This window comes from Siniperca chuatsi, linkage group LG18 (assembly GCF_020085105.1).
Source record: "Siniperca chuatsi isolate FFG_IHB_CAS linkage group LG18, ASM2008510v1, whole genome shotgun sequence".
Lineage (NCBI taxonomy): Eukaryota > Metazoa > Chordata > Actinopteri > Centrarchiformes > Sinipercidae > Siniperca > Siniperca chuatsi.
In genome coordinates this window covers 7,557,724-7,573,395 of record NC_058059.1, presented here as the reverse complement: position 1 = coordinate 7,573,395, position 15,672 = coordinate 7,557,724, and the positions used below count along the sequence as shown (strand labels likewise).

Sequence of the window (15,672 nt, the reverse complement as noted above, 5' to 3'; positions counted from 1 at the left end):
GGACAACAGAGAAGCAACAGCTCACCTTCGAAAAGGCACCGCGGGAGCAGAACAACTCAGAGAAAGTGATGGAAAGTCTCAATGAGCCTTGAAAATGTTACGTATGCGGGAAAGAGTTTGAGAGATGTGAATTTTTATTGCCAAGTGAGAATGTAAGGAGCCATGATTAAAGCAGAGTAAAAGGGCAGAGGAGGAGAGCAGACAGACTATGCTTGAACAGTGTTTCTTTTTTCAATGGGCCTGTGGTTGCATCGTTACTGGTTTCATCCAGCTTGTTATAATTTCCTCAGCTGCACCTGTGTGAATACTATATGTGAATGCTTTACAGTGTGAAGTCTTCCCACAGTGAACTAACCTCAGTAAGTGGATAAAAATATGTTTACAGTGGTGCAGTTATGGGAAATTACATAGAAGACGTGTATCAGCAAAGTGAGCAGAGGTTCATATATCACTTTTCTTTCTGTTATTATCCTGTGTGCAAGATCACATAAATAACAGTTTGATCTTCTGGTTTTCAGCATATAATACAAACATACTCTGGATAAAAATGTGTGGGAAAAAAACACAGGTAAGTGCTGAAGTTCTTCAACTATTCCTCTTTATTATTTTTTTCTTCCATGTGTTATTGCTGTTATAGCTCCCTGCCACATGTGATGTTGAGAAAAGTCTCGTTTCTGGGTGTTAAAAGCTTTGCCTGAGGGCATTTTACACCTGCACCTTTACACCACCCATCTTCTCACACCTCAGCTGCTTTTCCTCTCGCATCCATTTATTGTCACTTCTACCTGTCAAAGTTTAACCCAGCGTGCTCAATTGAATAAAACACTATTAACAACACAGCAAAGTCTTGCCTCATGCGTGTAAAAAAATAAATAATGCGAATTTGAACAGCTGCTTTTCAGCTGTAGGGTGGCAACAAATGATTATTTGCAATAACAATTAATCTGCCGATTATTTTCTCGATCATTTTCTCCACTGATATATCGCTTAATCTATGAAAGATAGAAAAATGTCAGAATAGTCAGTCCAAAACTGAAAGCAAATATTCACATTTCAGAATCTGGAACCAGTAAATTTCTTGGCAAACTGACTTAAATTATTAATCAATTATAAAAATTGTTGCAGATGAATTTTCTGTTGATCAACTAATTGATTAATCGTTGTAGCTCTATACTGATATACATCAATGAAGTTAAAACAATTAAATGTTCCCAACGTTTAGATAAAGATACACACACAAGAAGACAACATATATACAATGTCAGCTTAATTTATCCTGAGAGCTCTAAATGAAACAGATTTGCTAGCTATTCAGGATTTCACAGAGTGAGAGGCAGAACAAATAAAATCCATTTGCCAAGCTGTCTTTCTCCAATTATCTTCCCATTGAGACTGAGGTCTCATTTTATAACAGACTCCCCACTCGCACAAAGCTTTCATTTCCTGTGCTGTTTCGCAAACCTAAAATATTTTCAATTCAATGTGGAAATCCCTTTGTTTTGAAGGATTACAAGCATGCTATCTACAGAATCAATGCAATACAGAATAAAAAAACCTATTCGGCTATTCCACTCATTTATTCAGCACTGCTTTAAAGCCTACAAATCTGAAAAACCCAAAATACAAGTAGCACAAAATATTCTAAAACCCACTCAACCCTGATAATTAAAAAAACAACAAAACATACTACACAGCCACAAATGGATGTGCAGAAACCAAAAAACAACTAGATCTGCTCACTTCTATCCTCCCTTTTGCCTTCATCTGACTTTCTTGTTCTTTTCTTTCCACCCATCATCCAGTCAGGTGCTTTACAGGCGAGGCTTTTCCCAACATCACTAACATTTGCATGATCATCGCGTATCACTCTGAATTCTGCAGAAAATTGTATTTCCCACAATAGTTTGCACCACAGCGAAGCATCATAGAAAATAATGTTTTAATGTTGACTACTAGCAAAAATAAAATGTGTTCCCTCATTGGCTTTGACTTCTACGGTAAATTATGTCTGACCTTAACAGTGCAAGAATTGCTACATGTATTCTGCTTAACGTTCTATTCACTAAAAAGTAAATTAGATCATTAATTTCATTACAAAAATACTAAATCTGTCCACTGGCTAATAATTTATATGACAGATTATTTTTCAGTAACTGGTATATGCTATGTCTGTACTGTGTCACAAGTGGACGGAATAATTAAAGGTCCTGAAATGGAGCCCAGTGCAAACATAGGAGGGTCTGACAGTAAGTATTGCATTAAAAGCTGATATTGTGAAAGGTCTCCAGGGGCCCATCAGCTCATCCTCCTAACTCCGCTGTGGGACATTAGGGTCTTCCTGGTTACTCTCCAGCAGCTCATCCTCAGAGAAACTGATGTGAAGGCAGGTATCATTCATAGGAGAGGACAAGGGCAGTGAGTGCTCATAGTTGTCCGAATGTGAGACGAGGGTGGGGGGCTCAGAAGGATACGACTCAGAGGAAGAGAGAACCGCTTCACATCTCTCCTCCAGGGGACTGTCACAGCTGCTCGAGGCTGTTAAAAATGTCCCGTGGTCTCCGAACAGGTCATCGTCATCACGCGGCGGTGACAGCAGGGACTTGGTCTCGGAACGGACGCCCGAGTCTTCACTGGCCGAACATGAGCTGCTCTCGCCGTTGCTGAGGGAGTGGAAATCAGCGGATGACAAGGAGCTGGGGGTGATGTCTGGGAATGAGAGGCTGCCGCTGTGGCTGGGGGCCGCATCATTCGCAGTGACCTCTACAGGCGTGGACACAGCTGTGACCTCTGACCCCGGAGACAAGGTCCTGCTGGCCCGCTTGCGGTTCATGGAGGGTGGAGGGGGGTCAAGTTTGGGGATCATCTGTTTACACCTGCCAGTGAGTGAAAAGAGGAACTGGTTAGTGAAGTTGGTTAACATGCTGAGAGATGTACATGAACATATTTTCATTGTCCTCATTTTGCTAATTCAGATTCAACATAATCATTTCTCTCTACCAAGCAGGTGTATGAGAATAAGCCTCAAGCCAGTTTTCCTCTCCATCAGCCACATTATACCCCATTAACCTGAGTGTACTGTGACGTACGCTGTTACTAGACAAGACAGTAACTCTCTCTTTCTCTCTGGCTTCCCATTGTTTTGGCTGTCTAGGGACTTATCTACACCCCACAGCTCCCCTGTTGAGAAAATAGAAGGACAGGGAAAGAAAGGGAGCCAAAGAAAAAAGAGCGTGGGGGGTAAGGAAGCGAGGAAAGAGCTGCAGGCTTTCCCCCCTCCTCATACACACACCAGAAATAGCTACACTGCAGTCTCTGATTGTACCACAGAAATGTCACGACAAGCACCAGTGCGCACAACCACACACAATCACAGTCATTCTCTTGGAAAATGAGTCCTGACACACACCCGCTAACAAGCCTTGCTTCCTCCCTGACTCCTCCCATCTGCATTATACTGGTGGCTGCTAATTTCGTTCGCCTGTGAAATCCGGCCTGTGGTTGAATCCTGGTCTCAGTAATGAACTTACGCGACTTGCTGATGTATTTACTGTCTCTGCTTCTGTACGAGGTTAGTGTTGATAGCTTCAGTAACGACAGACTTGTGGTAATGGTGCAGGGAAACAATCTCGAGAGATAATTATTCACTGTTTCCCCTACTAACAAATGGAGAAGCACACACAGCCCTGTGGGGTAAAGTCAAGCTGAACTCCACTGAGTCCAATGTCACAAGCGGTATCATCAGTTATTATTAGCCATTGTAGCAGCATGGCTCTAGGGATGGCAATGTGGTCATTTGGTGGGTACACCACTTTGGTCCAGACAAAAGTAACCTATCCTCAAGCAACACCATGAAGCTGATGTTTCTGATTCTTAATGAAATGTTTTGAAAACTATTGGATGGATTGACATGAAATATGGTACATATATGAATGGTGCCCAGAGGGTGAATCCTAATGACTTTGATGATTCCCCTGATTTTTCCTCTAGTGCCACCAGCAGGCCAAAGTTTACCCATATCCAGTGAAATATCTCAACATCTACTAGACGGACTGGCACAACATATGGTACAGACATTCATGCTTCCCAGAGGACAAATCCTGATAACTTTCTTGATTCCCTGACTTTTCCTTTAGCACCACCAGGTTCACATGTGTGGTTTTGAGTGAAATGTCTCAACAATTATTGGAAAACTTGCCATGAAATTTGGTACAGACATTCACGTTCCCCTCAGGATGAATTGTATATGTATGAATAGCATTGTCATTGTGAACATGTTACCATGCTGACATTAGCATTTAGCTCACCGTTGTGCCTACAAGTACAGCCTCACAGAGCTGCTGCAAGAAAAGAAAAGGCACAACCAGTGACATTAATGATGGCTACATTCCATTCAAATGTCCCAGTAAGCCATGCCAAAGAGGAACCATGCACAGAACCTGGACCTCGCAGCTTCAACACTGCAATAGAATGCAGCAGCCAATTATTTACCCTACAAGCATTCCTCTGGTCTTCATTTTATTCAGTTAATACCTCAAGTCCCTTCTACTCCCTCACATTATTTAACAATGCTATGGTGTCAAAGTGACAAGACTGTTGAAAATCTATGTTTTTCTGATCTTTTCCTCTAAAAGGTTTATGGCTCTTTAGTGCTTGCATGATTTGTGATTACTGTGCTGACTAATGTGTGTTTGGTAATTGCTAGTCATTGAGCAGTTACAGTAGTCAATGTGTAAATATAATAGGTTACATTAAAAATTATATAAAAAAAACAAAAAAACATTTTTGGAATCTATAAATGATAAAAACCAATGAATGGCAAAAATGTGTTTTGGGTGGTTTATTATTATTAATGCTATGTTCTGAAAAGTTCTGTTTAATCTGAGGAAATTACATTAGGGATGTGGCAATGAGTGATAGAGTAGCTCATATAGTGCTCCTAAAGCAAAATGAAACCCTTGGATACTTGAATACTTGTAATGTTTTCTCCCCCTGGGTAACAGTTTCTTTGTGGCTTATGAAGATTAACAGCCCAATTTAAAGTTTGATTCAGCTGTGGTTTCTTGTGCTGTTTCTTCATCTCACCAAGCTGGTGAGATGAATTTGCAGCTGGATCAAGGAGTAGGCTGCCTCTCTCCCTCCCTGGTCTCATTATCATAACTTTGACTCAGCACTCCTCTTTTCTGTCACATTGACACCCCTCTCTACCTCACTGCCCTATCTCTGTCTACTGCATCTTTTCTTTACATTTTTCTACCTCTCCCTTTATTACTCCATCTTTGTCTCTCCTTTCTTCTCACTCTAGTCTCATTCAGCCTACCTGCCAGCCATATCAGCTGCTGTTGTCTTTTTTTTCTTTTCTAGTCTATTTTATTTGGAAATTCAGTCTCACATAGCCTCATAACAAGCAAGGACAGAATTACTGACATGAAGGTCGATTACATCCACTTAATGTAATAATTCATACCATATTTATGTAATTTTGGACATCAATATTTGTAATTATGAGAATCAGATGACAAAATCTGCCTATGCCATGCAAAACTTGTAACAACTGGATGTTATTTTGAACTTCAACAGCTACATTTTCTGTGTGTATTATCTTTACAGCAGTACAATACTAGAGATATTAGATTACTTGCTTTGACTAGAAAATGGGGATTTTATGTTGCCTACAGACCAAAGAATTTATAAAATCCCAATCTTCTGTCAAAACAGAATTATTCCACACTAAACTTATCAGCACAAAATTCCTACTGTAGGTGTTGGTGCACAGACCGAAAGACAAGCTAAGGACTGGGATCCTACTTTTGACAATGATTTGGCCCACAGTACTCAAATCATCCAGTGCTCATTATACCATGATGTTGTACAACAGTTGTCATACTAAAGGAGATTGTCCAAGTCAGACCATTTATGGCTGCTCAAGTATACTTCATATTACTGCTAAAGAGGAATATCTGAATGCTTTCATCCAGCTGCACCATTTATGCAGCCACTGGTTTCAGTTAATTTAAGTCTGGAATGAAAATGAACTTCCAGAGAAATTTACTTGGGATATTGTCTATCACAGCGGGCAATTTATTGGGCTTTCTTTTTCAAAGTAAGATTAGCATTTTGTAGTAATTCAGTTGAAAAAAAGATTATTTCACGTCTTGTAAATTGGTGCATTTAATTGCGGATGGAACGCTCAGAGAATAAGCTGCCGGAAAGCAACAAAGGCCACAAAATTTACATGATCGTTATTTGCTTATTGTTTGTTATCTGGGTTTATTGAATACAATTCTGGTCGGATCTGATGTAGGAACTATTTTTGTCAGTTATTGCTAGCCACAAAATTAGATGATTTTATTTCCTTATGCTGCTCTTCTACTGGCTCCTGGTACAACATGCAACAGTACAGTATGTGAGACCTCTGATGCTGTGTGTCTGAGGCTGGGCTTATTACATTCTCTACCTGGAAGATGGTGATTTGGTAAGACTCAGTAAAGCAAAACATGCACATGACAAAACACACACACACACACACACACACACACACACACAAATATATCACAAACTCCACTGTAACACAGTGAGTGTACGACAGGTACATTAAGAGTTACTTCTGCCTCTGCTCTGACAGCTTTACCACTTAGGTGCAACCCTCACTGACAATATAATACCAAATCTTGACAAGAACATTTCGTGTATTTTGGCAAAAGTACGAGAGACAAAACAAGCGCTCAAAGTCCAGCAAAGTGTGGAAAAAACACAGACAGTGCTACCATGCATAAGACATGTGTGACTCACTGATTGCCTCAATGCTAATGTGGCTATGAATTTGCAGAACCACATCCGCATGTAAATGGAGGTTATTATGCTCTGGTCATTAGCAGAGAAATCACTGGTGAGACCTACACACGAGCCAGCAAACACCCACACTGTTCATCCACCACATGCCCAGTCCCATGCTTGTGCCACAGACACTGGTTCCACATGCTGGTAGTCATGAGTAATACTCACATAGAGGGAGAAGAAGAGGGGCAGAGAGGAGAAGAAGATAATGAGGAGGAGGAGGAGGAGGAGGAGGAGGAAGAGAGGAAGGGGGCTTAGGCAGTGGCAGAGAGCTCCCCAGGCACCCAGGGAGAGGCAGGCTGGTGCAGCAAACGATGAGAGGGACAGGGATGAGGACGGGGCGATGGAACGCATGAGCTGTGGGATTTTTAGGCAGCGGCTGCTCGTTGGGTGTTATTCTGGGGTTCAGTTTGTTTGTTTGAGCAGACTGACGGGAAAATGAGGGATGGTTAGATGAGGAAGAGGATGAGCAGGAGAGGGTCCTCGCACCTGTACCAAAGAGAGGCAAAAGTTAGACTACAGAGGATCAACTACTGTATGTAAGGGACTATTGAATTTAAAAGCCCACACTAGTGATTTTGCATGTTTTAGCCCATTAAAGCCACTATGTGTAGGATTTGAGCATTCCCAACTTTGGCGCCCCCAGTGGTAGTATGCAAAAAGACACTGTGACAGATAGCAATTTAGTTGTGAAGTGGGAGGAGCTGCTGGTTTCCCAAGTATTTCTTCCCGATTCAAATTTTTCTTTTAATGATATCCTCAGTGTTACTCAAAATAGAAACACATGAGTCTCCAAGATAGAGTAACAATCTTATAGCTTATATGTTATGACCACCAGTTTTAATTATTTCAACTTAGTTTCTGAGAGTTCGGCAAGGCTCTGAATACTACAAAACCCATGAGACTTGGCCAAAGTTGCCATGGAAAAAAAGCCAGCCAGAGGCGCAAATCAGAGCGCTAGCAGATTCAAAATGTTTCATCTTTGAAGTTGTGAAAAACCCACCTTGCACTTGTTACAAAAATTCAACCAAAATTGAACCAGAATCCGAAAATGACTTGATTTAAAGGGGACCTATTATGCTCATTTCCAGCTCTATATTTTTATTCTGGGTTTCCACTAGAGTAGCTTTGCATGATTCCCAGTTAAAGAAAATCCTTTTTTATCTTATACTGGCCCTTTATGACCCTCAGATCATCCACTACCTGAAACAAGCCGTTTTAGCTCCTGTCTCTTTAAAACCCCTTCCCTAAAATCCTACTTTCTTCTGAGTGCCAACTTCCCAGAACCCTGCCGAGGGGCTTGTGAGTCGCTGTATCCAGTTCTCTTGCTGGTGAGCTTAACAAGACAAGAATTAGGTTGGAAAAATGATCGATGCCACTGGAGCGCACTGTATCTAGGGGCTGGGCCTCACCGATTACTGTGCAAAAACAAAAAACCTTTATAACTTGATCATCATGAACAAGCATAAGCCAAGTTGACGTCAACTAGGCTTGAAAGAAGAAAAACACGTAGTAAGAAACCTAGAATTCCGAGCAGTCTGAAGCCTGAGCTTTTTGCTCACAGGGATTACTTTTACATATGTTTACCTCATTACGTGAAATTTTGGCCACGTTTGATATGAACATCCGACACTGTAACATTATATATATGACAGATAATAAGGAAAAGCATAATAGGTCCCCTTTAAGCTGCAAATTGTAGTATTGTCTTATTGTTTTCCCAACAGCAAAATATTTAGCTACCGCCCCGAGAGTGGTGCACGAAACACAATTTTTATGTGGATGGTTTTTTATTGAAGGGAACATTGGGAGTCGTAGTTAACTTCTCACCTTACTTTTTTTATGTACACAGACTTGTACTTTCAACTTTTTATCAAAGAACCAGATATATTTTAGCTCAAATCTTTTGTACTGATGATTCAGCTGGGAGAGTTTCATGCCCATCAAAGCCATGGAAGCGCTCCAACTGTGATTCACCTAACATCTATGGAGAAAATTAATGGGACTTTTACATCTGGAACCAGAGGTGCCCGAAATATCTTCTCCACTGTCTGCTCCTCTCACCGACCCCAGGAACACTGAGGTGGATGAAAAAAGTCCCTACTTCTTACTGCATTATCACCACAAGATGGTAACGGAACTTACTGCAACAATGTGATGGGTTATTTAACTTTGCGAGTTACTGTACATTTCATTAAAATGAATGCAAACCAATGTTTGCCTGAAAAGTAAGATAAATCTGAAAAAGTCTATTCTTTGGGAAATGGTCACTAGAGGGTAGTTTGTAGTTAGTGGATGAAAACAGAGAACCACTGGGATGGTCCTTAAATGTTTCACTTTTTAGTATGTCTTGTTTATTCTTAGGCTAATTAAATGTCACATGAAAATCAATATAGACACCAAAGCACCGTTTTAGAAACGGTGTCTGCAATACATATGATTCATAAGCATAGCATGCATATTTACGTCACCATTCAATAAACAGGAACAAAGCAGGTAATCAGGAGAATAGCATGAACAAATAGCAACACTTTCATATTTCAAAAACACCCAGTAGAAGCTCTGCAGATCAACAGGTGGAGACAAATAAAAGTAATCTGTAAAAACTCCTCTATCTTCCTATTTAGTCATATCTCTAAAAAGAAGGGTTACCAGTAAAATGCGTTACACTTCAGCCTTTGAGACAGACAGATAGACAGACATACACAAAAGCAACTGAAAGAACAAGTAGGAGGTTGAAACTCAGAGAAGGGACACTGGGCCTTTGTAAAAGCATCTTGCTTTTGTAAAGTAATTAACACACAACACCCAGCTGAGTGTGTGTGAGAGATGTCTGTGTGGGATGTTTAAGCATGTAGGTGGATGAATGTGGCAGTCTGCAAGAGTATGATGAGAACCGCCAAGTGTCTGCAGAACTTAAAAATTCAAGCAATTGTATTCTAAAGACCATCCCTGCCTCACAGTCCCTGTCAAATGTTATTCAGTGACTGACAGCCCGACTGTCCAGCTCTCCCGATATCACATTCAGCCCCACGTGAGTCTGAGATGAATCTTGCAGCAAACCTCTTAAAAACGACAGTTTCTACATCTGAACAACGGCGTGTAGCAGTGTTTAAACAGACAGACAGAACCGGCTCCACCCAAACGCGTGGAAACATCATCCATTACACTCTGATCACATCGCTGCAACACGGACGACGATGTTAATGATGAAGAGGGAAAACAAAAGGATGGAGGGGGAGGGAAGATCACCGGATAGGTCAGGAAATGTGATTATGCAACATACAATACTGTCAGAGAGAAAGAGTGAGAGTGAGCAGTCTATACCATGCCAGAGGAAAGCATGACTCATTTGTGAATAATATATAGTTGGGTGTTAACATAAGCTGGTCACCATATGTGTCTGTTTTTGCTCTGTGGGGCATAATGCAGTTTCTAGCGGCGTGGCTCTAGCGATGGCAGTGTTGGTCTGTTGGTTGGTCATGACTGAAATATCTCAGCAACTACTGGATAGATTGCTATGAAATTTTGTGCAGACATTCATGTTTCCCAGACAATGAATCTTACTGACTTTGGTGATCCCCACACTTTTCCTCTGGTGCCTCCTGCTGGCCAAAACTTTCACTTATTCAGTGAAATATCTCAACATCTACTGGATGGATTGGTACAAAATTTTGTACAGATATTACGTCTTCACAGACAATGTGTCCTAATGACTTTGGTGATCCCCTGAATTTTCCTCTAGTGGCATCATGAGGTTGTTGTTTGCGGATCTGAGTGAACTACAATACTTTTGTTTATGACCAAATACCCACAAAACTAATTATCTGCCCATCAGCCTCAGCTGTACTTTGTGTTTAGTGCTAATTAGCAAATGTTAGCATGCTAACACACTAACCTAACATGGTGAACATGATAAATTATTTACCTACTTAACATCAGCATGTTAGCGTTGTTATTGTAAACATGTTAGCATTTAGCTAAAAGCAGCATTGTGCCTAAGTGCAGCCTCACAGAGCCCCTAGCATGGCTGTTGACTATTGTTTTCATGTGTGTCAGATATAGTAAAGAGGCTGATGACTCAAAAAGTTGCAAATAACACAATTCAATGTTACGCCCACAAAGTGTATTATAAGTCTACTATTACATTACTATTTGATACTGCTTCGATTTTGCTGTTTGTTGTGTAAAGTGTGACTCACTACATGGTTAGATATAATGTTGGTATGGTATTCCAACATACCATATGCAGTGATCATAAAGTACTCAAGTCAGTGGGCCAACTGGAGAGCACACTTAGATATGGTCCATGTTGGATGATAATTCCTGTGTGATTTAAAGCTAAATTGCACTAATAAAGTGAAGTGAACAGATTCCATCGCTCTGCATGACCAGCACTGGACCCAGGAAGAGGTCAGCTTAGGCAGAACGAAGAAAGGGAGGAGGAGGAGGAGGGACGGTGAGAGAGGATGGCAGAGGAGTATCTGTCTGCTAGTTCGCAGAACATAAAATAAGGCCACTCAGGCTGTAAACATTGATTCGCTGGGGAAATCCAGAAAACAAAAGCAAATGGAAGCAATAAAATTTGCCGTGCAATGGGGGAGGGTTGGTACAGGAGTCTGACTGCACCAAAGGTAATGCAAAGGAGTTTGGCAGGGGAAACACAATAACACAAAGGAGCTGAAGTTTCCATTTCTCCAAAACTCAATTTTGTCTTATTTTTCCTATGCTTTAGTGAAAAAATAATTTAGAGTCAAATAAGCTGCATAACCCTACCAACTCTAAACATTGAAAGGTCATAGTTGTTTTCATATCATAAACTAGGTTTCTTTGCAAAGTTTCTGCACGTTTCTGTTCAGCAGGAAAATAATTATTAGTGTTGTTTTCTGTGCAGTAATAACCTGAATTTTCATTAGTTTTATATGCCATTTGTTCCATTGCCATTTGAGGCAAACAAAAGCCAATAAAAGAGTAGGAGGATGGCAGAGAGGGGAAAGTCACTTTAAAAAAAAAAAAAAAAACGTCCTAGTGGTATTTTTCTAAGCTACTGCACCTTTTTTTAAGCCTTTGAGACAGAAAATATGGTGGAACAGAGAAGCTCAGGAGGAAGAGAAGCAGACAGAAAAGAGGAGTTACATAATTACAAATAAAGGGAAAAGGGGGGGTTTCAGCCTGGCACATAACACACTCCACACCAGATGAAACTAATGTTCCGATGGAAATATACAGTAACAAGATGTCTCTCTTTGGAAGAGATTTAAAGTTCCCTTTTGTCTTTCCTTTTATTTCCCCCCCCCGCTCATGCAAAAGAAAAACATATTCTGACATATGTAGTGGGGTAGAGTTTCGAGTTGTGAAGGGATGAGAGTTGGGATTGGCTGGGAGTCTGTGCTGCAGGAAACCACAGCATGTGAGTCTGGCTGTAGGGAGCTAAGCTGCAGCCTCAGACAAACACACATACACACACACAAATAGACACACACATAAACACACAACAAAAAGCAGACATACAAAATTACAATATCAGCAAGCACGCCAAACACACACTACACCGCCGAGTCAATTCCTCTCCTTATAACTCCTTATTTTTCTCCTTGTCTGTTTGGAAATCAACTTTAACACGCTGTCCTTGGGGATTTCGCTGTGGATTGCTTTCAGAGAGAGACAGAGAGAGAAAACAGCAAGAGGAGAGGCAAATTAAAAGAGAGGATAAGAGAGAGGAGGGGGATAAAAGGAAAAGGCTCTGCTTGATCTTATGTACTAAATGTTTTTTTTATTACTATAGCTGGTCTTTGTGATGGCTTTAAGGAGATTAATAGCTCATTAAACAGTAATTACATGCTGTGGCTCCATATATGCATTCAATGTAAGGGCTGCTTATGTATCAATGAGCTGCATGCCAGAGCATTCAGACATCAAGTCAAAAGTACAGTCGGGAAAGCACTTCACAAGATAAAATGTATGAGAGAGCGAGAAATAGAACCTCAAACATCCCTGAAAAGCAAAACACATTCATCCTAAATTATTCCAAAGAACGTGATTCCATTTACTCTCCCAACACTTCTTTTAACGGCTTCTCAAAATGAGTTATTTCATGAAATAAAAACACTGGGACAGAGTTAAAGCTGATGGAGTTTCCGTGTTTCTCTTAAATCTCATTCTCTCTCACAAGCGTCTCTGATTCCCCCTTTCAAGCTCAAACCTGATCCCCTCTTTGTTTGTCTAACCCCAACCCTTTTCTCTCTGTGTTCTGTAATCCCCTGATTACAGTCACACTTTCATTAGCTGGAGGCTGTTTCTGCTGAGTTGAGCTGTTCTCCACTAATAACACTAAAAGCTATGGGCTGTGTATGTCACTGTGTAGCCTGGTTACCTCAAACACAAACTGACTGGTACCACATTATGAATGTGTATGCACATTAAAGGAGTAGTTTGACATTTTGGGATATATTTGCTTTCTGGCAGAGAGTTAGATGAAAAGATTGATATAGACTGTGTCCATTAAATAGTAAGTTATAGCCAGCAGGCACTTAGCCTAGCTTAGCACACAGCTTATTAAAAAAACAACATAACGAAGTTACTGTATTTGGCCCGTTGATTGGTTCTGCTTACCAACACAGTCAACATTTAGAGCTACAGCAGAGGGTGTTACACACAGTTGATGGAGGAAATTAAGGTATTTTAAAACCCTTAGCTCCTGACTGTCAAAATGTGTACTCCTTCTTTGAGTCATAACTCAGGATATCAACATCTCGAATATGAAATGATATAAAAAAAGACGAACCCTATAACGATCCTTATAACTCATGAGAATCATCACGATTTTAAGTTTTCTTCAGTATCAAAGTAAACCGGTGACAGTTTCCTGTACATGCGTACACTGCAAACAGGAACTGCTAATTGCCAATTCAGCATACTTTTAATGGTGCCAGTTTGCCAAAATGTAAACAAATCCCCCCCACACACACACACAAAAGAAATGGGGCTCAAGTTGTAGCCCACAGCTACCTAACTGACTCCATGGCAACATTACACTTCCTGTTAACATCCCCCAAAGCATCATGCTACTATAGTTCAAAAACTTGGAGCATGATTATCCCCCAAATAAAAGTAAGATACAGAAAGCGAATAATCGTATTTCCCAAAATGTCAAACTATTCGTTTAATGTATAATGGCTTCATTACAAAATGATCTGCTTACACTACAAGCTGCCAGTGGACTTTCTGTGTGTTGTTACAGTACTAACAAACGCTATTTCTGTCCTCATGTTTAATAAACACGAGGACAGTTGTCTTACTTTTCATCCATGTTGGCAGAGTTCCTCAACGTGAATGGGACGATCTCATTGCATGGGCTCTCCTTGTTATCTGCTGTCCCATTGGCCCTGATAAAGGAGTCCGGGTCTCCATTGACAGCTGCATCTGGTTTGGTGCTGTTCTCCAGGTTGAGCAGGTTCAGGTAGGACTCAGCGCAGTCCACTTGGGTGGGGGAGAGGGGGGAGGTTTGGAGTGGCCATGCAGGTGTGGAGGTGATGAGCTGGTCCAGGGTCTGGCTGTAGTGTTTCTTCAGATTCAGAGACAGAGACTTTGCTGCTGTAGAAACTGAGCTGCATGACTGTGGACCATCTGGAATAGACAGATAACACAGAAGACAAATCAACAAAATGCCACCATTAAAAACAACAAGTAAAGATAACAAGAAGAGTCAACCACAACCAACTTGTTGGCTTTTTCTTCTGACTCTCATTACAGGAAGGAGGAGTTGGCACTGTGCCAGTGGCAGCACTTATGCCAGCCATGTCTGAGATTAGGAACATTAGCATCTTCTATCAGAAGGACTAATATGATTAATAAAAGCATTAACCACGATGTGTCATTTTCAAAACATATACACAAACACACACGTAAAAACACATTCAATATGTACACAGATTCATACATAAACTCTGCCCACTGTGTGTGTGTGTGTGTGTGTGTGGTTATTCATTATTATTTGGCAAGACTGACCGTTCTTTTAGCTGCTGTAAATACATCCCTCCTCCAAAAATCCTCCTTTGGGACAAAGTGTGTGTATGTGTGTTTGTACCAAAATAAACGTGAGCATGCAATTATGCTGACAGAATGTGGTTTTAAATCCACTGTGATTATATAATCTGCTATTAGTTTAGTATAAAGATGCTATTGTGTGTAAAAATATACTGTTTACACACATTGTGTTACACAGAGTGAGCGCGGTGTTTAACACAATGTGGGATTCATGCATGGCCCTCGATTTTAATTATTAGGCTCATGTAAAATCTCAACAATCATTTCAATAATCCCATTCTGAAATATATTCTGTAATCAACACAACTGCAGTTGCAAATACATTTTTATGTACACTCAGTGGCCATTTTATTAGGTACACCTGTAAAATCTAATGCAATCTAATACAGCAGCCATAAATTCTACCTTTACAAAGATATTAATGTTCAGTTTTGATTGTCACTATCAGAGATGTATTACTTTAACTATATGCTTATTATTGAGTTTGTAGTTTGCAGTGTGGTTGAACTGGACTGATTATATTGAGAGGTGTTTCTAATGTTTTGTCCATTACATTTACAAACATGAGGGGGGAAGAATATAATTAAAAAAATTTCAATGTATTTAAGTCCACTACAACAACCACCACTAACTACGACCTCAGTAATAAACATATAGTTGAATTATCACCTCCCTGACAGTGTCAACAAAAACTGAATATTATAATCTTCCTAAATGAAGAATTTTTGGCAGATATGTTGTATTGGATTGCATTAGTGCTAATTAGCAAATGTTAGTATGCTAACACACTAA

At 40.3% G+C, this 15,672-nt stretch overlaps 1 protein-coding gene across 2 annotated transcripts in view; it reads right to left on the bottom strand.

Moving 5' to 3' along the window:
• Positions 1 to 581: 581 nt before the first annotated feature.
• si:dkey-34e4.1 (carboxyl-terminal PDZ ligand of neuronal nitric oxide synthase protein) overlaps positions 582 to 15,672 on the bottom strand; it is a 56,901-nt gene continuing 41,810 nt past the window's right edge. The window contains exons 10-12 of one of the 2 annotated variants that reach the window (XR_006375625.1): positions 14,133 to 14,460; positions 7,003 to 7,323; positions 2,735 to 2,873 (exon numbers count right to left, since the gene is read on the bottom strand). Coding sequence is in view for 1 of the 2 variants with exons in the window: in XM_044175471.1 (XP_044031406.1) it covers positions 2,309 to 2,873; positions 14,133 to 14,460 (893 nt within the window). In the remaining variant the exon portion in view is untranslated. Of the gene's footprint in view, positions 2,874 to 7,002; positions 7,324 to 14,132; positions 14,461 to 15,672 lie in introns of both variants that reach the window. The other variant, XM_044175471.1, reaches the window with a different exon arrangement.